The following is an 11,480-nucleotide window of genomic DNA, read 5'->3' on the forward strand; positions in this document are numbered from 1 at the left end:
ACAATTCTTCACAATAAAATGTAGTGAAGTATAAATTTTACAATGTATACTGGGAAACAAGTATAAAATGCATATAAAAATGAGAATTTTAGGTATTCGGAGTTGAAAATTATTTTTCAGGTATAGATAACTTCCTGATGTTCATCTACTTGTGACCTACTTATATGTCTTGAAAGATTAAAAGAATAGTGTCCACAGAGTTTGTAATACTATACACACAGTCAGAAATACTACCAAAAGTGGATTAAGAATAAGTCATATTTTTCCTTATTTAGAAATTGAGGACAAACTAGTAACCTTCTTTACTCTTAGGAATTTAGAAAAACTCAAGTCTTTCTCTCATTTTAAACAGTCAAATTAAAAAATGTGAAATTATCACAATACCTAAACGGTATACTTGATAGTAGCTTCTTTAATTCCCTCAGGATTTCATAATTCCTACCAAACTCTTCGATGGTTACTAGTTTGAAGAAAGTGCTCTGACGCATAAACTTCTATCCTAAAATGTATTATCGGATCAGATTCACATACTTGACTTACAAATAATAAGTGGTCTAAGTTAAGTTTCAAAAACACAAGCCACATTTTCCAAAGCTCCACCCCCACATCTCCGCCTACTAGCATTCATTTTGATTGCTTCCTTCTTTTGGGAAACCCACAATGGTCTCATTACTTAAATACCACCTGTGCCTATTTATTCAAAGAAGCAAAGAGCCCCTTAGGAAAAGTCAAGTGTGAAATAATTCATTTTGGATTTTTTAAAAGCAGGTTAGGAATTTTGTAAGTGAGAGTGACAGGGTTTATTAAAGTCATCTCTATAACATACTTTTGCTTTAATAAAAATACAGGTCCTTCACTGTGTTTCATCTGCCGTATTTTAAAAACTATATGAAAGCTAGATTAAAGCATGAACCTAAAATTGCCAACATGTTTTGCCCTGTTTCCTACTGTAATAGCCTTTAGTAGATTCCTCTACATTGGGTCATAGGTAATGAAAGTGTCAAAGTGTAGCTGAATTATAATGCTACTTGTATTTTCTAGATCTATTCACAAGTTTTTGTGAATTCATTATTGTATAGCAACAATACATAACAATTACACAAGGACATGCCCAAAGGAGATCAAATCACAGAATCCCTGTGACTAATTTTGCTAACCAATTCTCTGATATTAAGCATCAGTAGACATTCATATCTATAATAATTTAAAAATATCAGATGGTGAAACTGCTGAGAAAAGAATAATATATAAAAATTGGCCAGTGATAATAATTTAAAAAGGAAACAATTTCATTTAAAATTATACCCCCTTTACATCTTACATATTCATGTTTCTATACAAGCAAAATAAATGTAAATGTTTATAATAGACATTTAATATACACATATATAATACACAGTATTTGACCTAACAAAAAATGTTCAAAACTATGAATAAAGAACTAAAAAATTACAGAAGAATATAGAAGAGCTAAGTAAATGCACATACTATGTTACTGTATGGGATTTTTCATTATTGTAAATATATCATTTTCCCCCCAAATTAATCTATACCTTTAGGGCATTTCTAGTCAAATACCAACAGAAAATTTTGGGGAAATTTGACAAATACACTAAAAATTTCCTTTGAGAAGGAGAAATGTATAAGATTACCTAAAAAAAAAGAAGCTGCAAAAGAATGCTATTGAAGGGGCACTTGCCTTTCTATATATAAAATATACTATTTTGCTACAGTAACTGAAGTAACTTTATACTGGTGAAGGAACAGAGAATTAGATGAATGAAATGACACAGGACAAGATCAATGACTATTACTACACAGAATTAAATTTCCACATGGCAACCAGTCTAAAAGGTCAAAGGACAAATGATAATCTGGAAAAATATTTACAATCTAAGACAAAAAGTTAATATACTTACAATATAAGAAGTTTTTACCAATATTTTAAAGGTAAAACAACTCCAACATTAAAACAAAGGATAAGAATATAAAATTGGATGTCTATTAACCATATGAAAAGATGCTCTTCCTCAATAAAGAAAGTTACTTTGAGCAATGAAAATTTTTCTTAGACTGACGAAAATTAAAAATGACAAATGCAATATTAGCAAGAGTGTGGAAAAATGGACACTTGCATATAATAATGATAAAGAAAATACAAATTGTTCTAGCTTTTTTAGAAGGCAACTAAGCACTATCTACTAAAATATTAAATCTACCTATTCTTTGGCCCCATAATTTTACATGTTGGAATCTATTCTATAGGAAAACATGTACATCTGTAAAGGTATATATGTATAATGTTCATGTCTCACCATACATAAAATTTTTTAAAAATGAAAACAACTTAAGTGACATCAAAAAGTGAATGATTAAGATAACAGCACACTTATACTGTGAAATATAATGTAACCCATAAATGAATAAAGTAGCTCTATATGTAACTGCTTGAAAATATATCTAATAGTATACTGTACTTTGAGTATATTATTAAGTTTTTAAAAAAAGAATTTGGAGAAGAGTGTGCAAAATATGACCCCACATTTGTATATGTAAAGAAAAGTAGCTGGATGTTTACAGATTCAGTTACTTCACATCCTTCTGTAGTAACTGAATACTTTTTCAATGAGTATATGCTATTTTTTGCGTTCAAGTACAAGTCTGTGGGGAAAGATCTTATGTTTCTAACATGAAATACTGCATTCAACTGAACATTTTTTTCAAGGAGAATTTATCTCTTTCTTCTAATGGATGCTGCTGCTAAGTCGATTCAGTCATGTCCGACTCTGTGTGACCCCATAGATAGCAGCCCACCAGGCTCCCCCGTCCCTGGGATTCTCCAGGCAAGAATACTGGAGTGGGTTGCCATTTCCTTCTCCAATCTTCTAATGGATAAATGGCTATAAATTTTAGCTATGAAACAGCTTTTGTTTAAAAAAGGTAATTCTGAAATGCATTTATTTTTCAAGTATTTATTGAGTACATTAGATTCTCAGGATATAAAAATGAATGAGATATAATCTCTGCCTTGAAGAATCCCAAAGTATACTGTGAGGGACAGAGCAATATATTAAAAAGTACAATAAAGTGTTGAAGTTACTGTGATAGAAGTTATGTATAGGGATAAAAATGGAAAGGAAAGGTCATTCTACTTGGGGAAAAAATACTATAAAAGACTTAAGCTTATGCTTGAGTCTTAAAGATGATGTGTTGGCCAGACGGACAAGAAAAAGGGAGCAAACGTGAAAGAAATATACATACATGTATTCTACTTAAGCAAATATTTCTAGATAGAATGCTACAAAATAAAATGAAGATTTTTAATGTCAAATGTCACACCAAAACAATATCCAAAGCTACAATAATTCTAACATTCATCTAATATAATTTTGTTTTCTATGCTAGCTGAAAATCACTTTAAGTTCTGGTTATTTTTTACAACTTTTTTTCCTAAAAAGTCTACAAAAATGATTTTTTAAGTTAGATTTAAAATTTCATTTTAATCCTTAATTAAAAGACAAACTGCCTTGTAAATGCAGACTTTATGCTTTCACTACTTAAACTGATATTATTCTAAGAGTCACTCTATACTACAATTTTGAAGTTAAAACATGTTTGAATTCAACACAGAAATACCTTAACACAATAAATATGGTCTATTTTCATTAAAGAGTTACATTTTGCTGAACCTAAATGTCTTTAATCCAGGGAGTGTATCATCTCTGCTGTAAACTATTACCAAATTAATCTCTTTAGGAGACATGCACACTACATACACACAAAGAAAAATGTGGGTTTTCTTACCTCATGAAGCGTGAGGTGTTTCCCGTCCTTTCTCTTCGAGTCAAATCTGCCATATATTGCACTGTATTTTCGAATTTCCTCTTCTTTGTGTGGATCGTCATCACTCATCTCAAAGATGTGACCAATCATCTTGGCCAACTTCTTGTTGGTTTTCAGCAGCTCTTTCACTTCGTTCAAGTCACTTTTTGGCAGCGTGGGGGCCATTCGCTCCACACACTCGGCTACAGAGAGCGCAGCAGCAGCATCCAGCACCTCGCTGCTTTCTTTTGGGGACGCCGGGGAGCCGAGGTCGGCTGGGGAGAGACTGTGCTCGCTCTCAGTGGCGTGGTGGCCCTGCCAGAGTCGGGAGTCACTGATGCTCTGCAGCGCTAAGCTCCCTACCACGTCTGACTTCCCCTGTCCCAGGCTCTGCACGCACGTGGTGGCAGCACACTTGGGGATTTTTAAATGAGGTTCTCGGGAGCTGCTGTTCCTTTCATAACTGCTGCAGGATATTCCCAGCCATGTTGGTGAGCCCTCTGGTAACTTATAGATGGGTATGCTACTGACAGGTAGAGAAGTCAGTGGCTGATTGAAAAGGCCAGGGTTTGTAACCCAGTCTCTCAAAGCCTTCTGCAGCCTTCTAACATGAAGGGGTTTGCTAGCCATGCCCACGAGTGCCATGATCTCCAAGAACTCCTCTTCTCCAGCTTCACAGAGCTGCTGGACATCATCACCACCTTGTTGGATAAAGGCATCAAAATAAGAAAGCAAGTTGGCTTTTTGTAATATTCTATACAGCTGCAACTCCCCCAGGGTCCTGGGTAAGGCTGTGGCCATCACTGTGGATGGGTTTAACCTGCAAAAAGAAGAGAGGAAACGTTCATCACACTTGCTAAAAAACTTCTTAAGCCTCTTTGTTGGACACTACAGGGTTTAAGATTGCAGCATGGGAAGAATAAAAAACAAGGAGCATTTGCACAGCAACTGACTAAGAAAGCCTTCTCTCTATGCTATGTGTGTGTGTGTGTGTGTATATGTGTGTGCACTCAGTGTCTGCCTCTTGGCAACCCGTGGACTGTAGCTGCCAGGCTCCTCTGTCCATGGGATTTTCCAGGCAAGAATACTGGACTGGCTTGCCATTTCCTACTCCAGGGGATCTTTTTGACACAGGGATCAAACCTGAGTCTCTTGTGTCTCCTGCATTAGCAGGTGGATTCTCTACTACTGATGCCATCTGGGAAGCCTCTCTCTATCTGTAAGTTATCTTACTCTCCTAACAATCATAATGATCAATATTCAGTAATAGTTTCCATTTTAAGGGAAACAAATATAAAGGGTCAAAGATCAGTAATTTGCCTGAGATCTCATAGGTAGCTAAACAGGTTTAGGGACTTAAACCAAACATGGCTCACAGGGCTCTGTATCCTATATTTTTGAGTATTCACTTTGCTGCTTCCATGGTGTGCACACAGAGGTGAAGTGAAGGATAATAAAATTCCAAAGGAGGTAAGAAGTATACTCTGCTACCATGCACTGAATACTTGTGTCAGACCATATGATAAACAAGCACTTAACATTACGTCTCATCCTCACAACAGCCCTGTGAGATAGGTATAGTTAGTTCCTATTTTATAAAGAAGAAGTAGCAAGATTAGTCTGGCCAGCGGAAGATGAGAGATTTCAGTATGAACTAGAATTGATAAGATACAAGGTGGTATATTTAGGAATGGAGAAAAAAGAGGCAGGAAAAATTCAGACAAATAAATGGCAAGACTTGGTGATCACTTAGGTGTAAGTGATAAAACAGAGGAAATGGTTACCATTTTTTAGAAACACTTTCTGTGGTTCCAGAAAGAGACTAATAGGTGACTACGGGATTACCTATGCGAGAGTTTAGAACTGCAACAGGCATCAGGGATACAGAAAATTAGGGATGTTGGAATTCCCTTTCAAACACATGGCACTTGAGAATGCGGCACAAGGCACAATGCTGAAGTAGAGCTGTCCCATTTGCAAAATAACAGCATGGAACCTAAGTTTGTCTCAGGGTTCAAGAGAGAGGATGAAGCCAGCGGGTGTGCAAGAGCCCAAGACAGAGCCAAGGAAGTTATACTTCTAAAGCCCAGTAAGGCAGAGAAGTCTCCCTTTAAAGAGACAAAACAAGACCCAGCAAAGCACTTCTTGACCTCTTGCTGCTGCTGCTGCTGCTGCTGCTAAGTCGCTTCAGTCGTGTCCGACTCTGTGCGACCCCACAGACGGCAGCCCACCAGGCTCCGCCGTCCCTAGGATTCTCCAGGCAAGAATACTGGAGTGGGTTGCCATTTCCTTCTCCAGTGCCTGAAAGGGAAAAGTGAAAGTGAAGTCGCTCAGTCGTGTCCGACTCCCAGCGACCCCATGGACTGTAGCCTACCAGGCTCCTCCATCCATGGGATTTTCCAGGCAAGAGTACTGGAGTGGGGTGCCATTGCCTTCTCCGCTTGACCTCTTAGCAGTTTTATTTAAAAGTCATTCACAGTTGCCTGGAGACCTCCCACATACATAGAGGAACTAGCCAAGTACTTCCATTTAAGAGAAACAAACTTGTAATCAATGCACCTTTAGGATTAAAAGGCTCCTACAGCCCTCTATAGCAAAAATTATAGAAAGCCAAAAGAATACATACATTGGAAGAAAATGCAAGTACACTCTTAACTCAAGAAAGTCAGGAGCAATTGTTAACTGGGAGATTCTGCAAGCTGAGGAATATTGGGAATAGCCCTGAAGGCCAGATCAACAAATCTGGGACTTCTGCTTTACATCATTGGCCAGACTGCTATACAAAATTCTAGTCTCAGTCATCCCATCCAAGGAGAAAGCATTTCCCTACCACCTTAAGGACTGACTCCTGGGAAACCCCAACTCCTGGAACCCCTGTGTCATCCACAATCTGCTCTCATCAACTACTGACCTCCTCAAATTTTATGGCTCTTTATAAGTCATGACCTGATGACTTCCCAAGATATATTTTTTTAAAAAAATTCAATTTTGGCCCACTAAACTTCTGCTGACAGCCAGGAAATCTCTTGGGGCGCTTCTGAAAAATATTATTTCCTAGGGTTGCATCTCAGAAGACTCTTGTGATTTGGCAAACCTGGCAAACTACACTGGAAGGTCCCTATTTAGTGTACCCTCTGGGCACCACAAACTCTTACAGCATTTGAGACCACCTTTATGTTCATGTCATGTTAGTTCTCTGGATAAAAACATTTCTGCACCTTCTGAATCACTTATAAGAGGATTTGTTTTGTCCTCCCACTCACAGGGAGACTTCTGAGGGAGAGAACTTATCATCCAGCTGAACACTAACCCACAAAAACAAGCTCTGGGGAGTTACAGACGCAAGTTCAAGTCTACATTGAACAACATTATACCAAATAGAAGGGTTTCTAGAAAGCGTACAAGATAGAGGGAAGGAAACTCATTTTCCCTTCATACACTTAATACAGTAATTCCACAGGCTTTCAACTCCAGAGTATACACACAAAAAAATATCTATACACACACATAAATATATATGTATGCACATACACACGCAAAAGCTTTTTTATAAGAGGGCTGTAACCTTGCAAGATTCATGGCGTCATTAATGACCTCACCATCTATACTCCCCCAAATTATGGAGTAAACTAAAAATCACCTGAGAAAATCCAGAACAGAGTTCTTGAATCTTTTTATGAGCAATAACAAAGAATACATCATGGACAAATATAAAAGAGAAATTTAAGAAAGAGAGAACTCAAAACTCAAACTTAGGCTTTATTCTTCTGAGATAGGCAATGGTTTTAGAAAATATTAACTTTCAATTTTTATCCTTTCTCATCTTTACCCAGAAAAAAAAAAAAAAAGGAAACCCACTGGTTTCCTAAGAGAAAGCTCTTATGTTCCAGTAAGAAAGTAGTTACCATTATAACATCTCCACAACGACTGACAAGACCAAGTGTACATTTCCGAAGTCAAGACATCAGATGAAAGATAAATAAGTGAACTATTTAGAGTCCCAGGAGGCTTGCTAAAGGCCCACACTTACTGCTGGGAAAGGAGTTTTCTCCCTAAGCTTTTTGCTTTAAGAGCATGTTTCAGCTTCTCATAAAGCCTGTTGTGATCATTTAAACACCCACCACTTCATACATTAACTTAATTTGATTTAAAAGAAAATTTTTATAAGACAAGATTTTCTGTTTTTACAAACTCTGTGTCTATTTACGCTTCAACATGAAGGTCAAATAAATCAAAAGAAAGCTGCATCTCTCCAATCGGAAGTGAATACAACAGAATTCTAGTACAAAGCGACATAACATAGGCAGCTAACAGCACAGTAAGTCTACTCAGCTGAAAACTCCAGTTACCTGGCCTTTGCAAGAGATGCTGGAACAACCATGCTGAGTCTGACCTTTTTATGAATTCCACAATTAAGAGAAATCAGTTATCCATTTTTACTGCATTCAAAAGCTAAACCAAAGGCCTGCTGCCTATATACAGCAAACCTCCACTTGCACCAGCTTAAATGTTCTTCAGTCCAGTTAGTCCCAAAGGAAGAGGAATAAAACAGTGGATTCATTTAAGGCTATCTGTTGTTGTTTGTTATTCAATGATCTATTTTAAATGGTAATAATTTGTTCCAGAACCTTTTAAAGACAAACTCACTTTGGCTCCTTATGGGGTAGCATCAGTCATCTGCCAATATTTAAACTATGCTAAGTGAAGTAAGGAGCTGGTTTGGCTCCAAAAACTTTACTGGTCAACTCCTGCTTTGTCCTTGAACCACAACACAGAACTTAGTATAAATATGGGAAACAAAATTTCTCTTTCTCCAAGCTAGGATGTGGGGATTTAGGGTAAGACAGAGGTCTTTAATGGTCACAAGGGAAAAGAAGAACCATTCCTTCAAACCTGCCTCGATCTAGTCCAAGAAGCTTCAGCCTGCCTTCTGTCCCAACTCCTCCATCAAAGCTCTCAAGTAACTACTGAGTGATCACCAGCTTTTCTCTTTAACGTCTCTGCAGTTTGACATCACTCCTTGAAATGCTCTTCACCTGACTTTTTACTATATTACGCTGCCTTCTCTTACTCTATTCTAAGTGCAGGAATTCTCCAAATTTTTATATTAGATCCCATTTCTACTATCTTTCCATATTCTCCCCTGATGATCTCCGTCCACTCCTAGGCTTCAATGTTACCTACAGCAGACCGACCCCCAAACCTCTATCTGTAGCTTGGACCAGTGGTTCATGGAGTCACTGCCAACTGTTCTCAAATCCAAACGCACACTAAGCACTAACTCACACATATACATCTACTTTGCAAAGTAAAAAAAAAAAAAGAACTTGGTGATTTAATAAAATAAAAACTCATTTAATAGTGTGATCAAATTCAAGTTGTCATTATAAGTATTCTCTATTGATAAAACACTAAAAGCAAAATTAATGAGTACTTGCTATTTTTTTAATTTAGAAAGTGATCTTCAAACCTGAAAAATGTGAGAACCCAAACTGTTTTTCTGATAATTCAGCATTTCACATGGAGACTGTCAAACTTCTCAAATCTGGTAAGCCCAAAAGCGAGTATGTGCTTTCATTTTCCTCCCTTCTTACAGATTCCCAAATCTATTCTTCCCAACTCTCATTACTTTTAGTTACACCACTACTCTTTCAGTTTTCTGGATTAATAAAAGTAGGGATTTGATTTTTTTAATTTTATTGTGATACAGTTAATGTACAATATGATACAAAAGATTCAGGTGTACAATATAACAATTCATAATTTGTTTTTAATGATTCACAGTTTTTAAAGGTCATATTTCTTTTCTGGGCTTCCCTGGTAGCTCAGCTGATAAAGAATCCGCCTGCAATGCAGGAGACCCCAGTTTGATTCCTGGGTCGGGAAGACCCCCTGGAGAAAGGATAGGCTACCCACTCCAGTATTCACGGGCTTCCCTGGTGGCTCAGACAGTAAAGAATCTGCCGGCAATGCGGGAGACATGGGTTTGATCCCAGGGTTGGGAAGATCCCTGGAGGAGGGCATGGCAACCCACTTCAGTATTCTTGCCTGGAGAATCTCGTGGACAGAGAAGCTTGGCAGGCTACAGTCCATGGGGTGGCAAAGAGTTGGACACAACTAAGCACAGCACAGCATTTCTTTTATAGTCATTATAAAATATTGGCTCTATTTCCTGTGCTGTACAATATATCCTTGTAGCTTATTTATTTTATACCTCTTAATCCCTTACTCTTATCTTCCCCATCCATTTCTCCCTTTTCCAGGTGGTAATCACTAGTTTGTTCTATATTTGTGAGTCTATTTCTTTTTTGTTATATTCACTAGTTTTATTTTTAAAATTCCACATGTAAGTGATATTATATAGTATTTGTCATTCTCTGCCTGAATACCATCCAATTCTATCCATGTTGTTGCAAATGGCAGAATTTCTTCTTTATGGCTCAATAATATTCCATTGTGTGTGTGTGTGTGTGTGTGTGTGTGTGTGTGTGTATCTTCTTTATCCACTCATGCTCGTTTTCCTCTTCCTTCCTCAACTCTACATGTCCTTAGGCCACATCACCAACCTTTTTCTCTGCCTCAAAAGCACCTATTTCTAATTTTCCCCTTGCTTCTTGCCCCAACTTTGAAAACAGCCTCCTCACCTTCAATATATGCCATACTGCAATGACTTCATCATCCTTAAGCACAGATGTGGCTCTTTACTCACTTAGGCAAATTTCCCCAGTGGATGGAGGAAAAAATCCAAACAACTCATACAGGTATCTTAGACCCATCCATCTTCCCCTGTAGCCCTTAACCTTCCCCTAATGCTTGTGCCAAACACTGGACTTTGCTCCAGTGGTTCTTCACTGACAGTTAAGAACCAGGAGACAGAGAAGTAAGCACACACTTAAACACTATGCTAAATGCTATGCTAAGTATTAAATGTAAGGAGCCATGGAACAGAGAAGCAAATTTATATGGCTCTGTAGAACAGATTACCTGAGGCCTTAAGCTCCCTGATGGCAGGAGACACTCATGGTTTAGCAGTAAAGAACCCATCTGCCAATCAATGCAGGAGAGGAGGGTTTGGTCCTTGGGTCAGGAAGATCCCCTGTAGGAGGGCATGACAACCCACTCCAGTATTCTTGCCTAGAGAATCGCATGGACAGAGGACCCTGGAGGGCTACAGTCCATAGGGTTGCAAAGTCTGATATGAATTAAGTAACTTAGCATGCAAGATGTAGGGACTTGAGTCTCATTCAGCTTTTATCCCTCTCTAAGTATTCACAGAGGAATAACATCTCTGTTAAAAGCCTCTGTTGAATGAAACCCAACATTTTAGTCAGAATCTGATTAGCAGCCTCTGTTTCTGTATCAGGGCTTCCCTGGTAGCTCACCTGGTAAAGAATCTGCCTGCAATGCAGGACACCCCGGTTCGATTCCTGGGTCTGGAAGATCCGCTGAAGGGATAGGCTACCCACTCCAGTATTCTTGGGCCTCCCTTGTGGCTCAACTGGTAAAGAATCCACCTATAATGCGGGAGACCTGGGTTCGACCCTGGGTTGGGAATATACCCTGGAGAAGGGAAAGGCTACCCACTCCAGTATTCTGGCCTGAAGAATTCCATGGACTGTATAGTCCACGGGGTCGCAAAGAGTGGGACACGACTGAGG

At 38.2% G+C, this 11,480-nt stretch overlaps 1 protein-coding gene across 3 annotated transcripts in view; it reads right to left on the minus strand.

Annotated features, from left to right (window-relative positions):
- The window catches only part of NAB1 (NGFI-A binding protein 1), a 50,636-nt gene that overhangs the window by 33,959 nt on the left and 5,197 nt on the right, over positions 1 to 11,480 (minus strand). For all 3 annotated transcript variants that reach the window (XM_081581208.1, XM_081581207.1, XM_081581206.1), the window contains exon 2: positions 3,805 to 4,642. In XM_081581208.1, coding sequence (XP_081437334.1) covers positions 3,805 to 4,623 — 819 coding nt within the window. In that variant the 5' untranslated portion in view covers positions 4,624 to 4,642. The remainder of the gene's footprint in view (positions 1 to 3,804; positions 4,643 to 11,480) is intronic.

Source organism: Giraffa tippelskirchi, chromosome 3 (assembly GCF_054371585.1).
Source record: "Giraffa tippelskirchi isolate mGirTip1 chromosome 3, T2T-mGirTip1v1.2.pri, whole genome shotgun sequence".
NCBI lineage: Eukaryota > Metazoa > Chordata > Mammalia > Artiodactyla > Giraffidae > Giraffa > Giraffa tippelskirchi.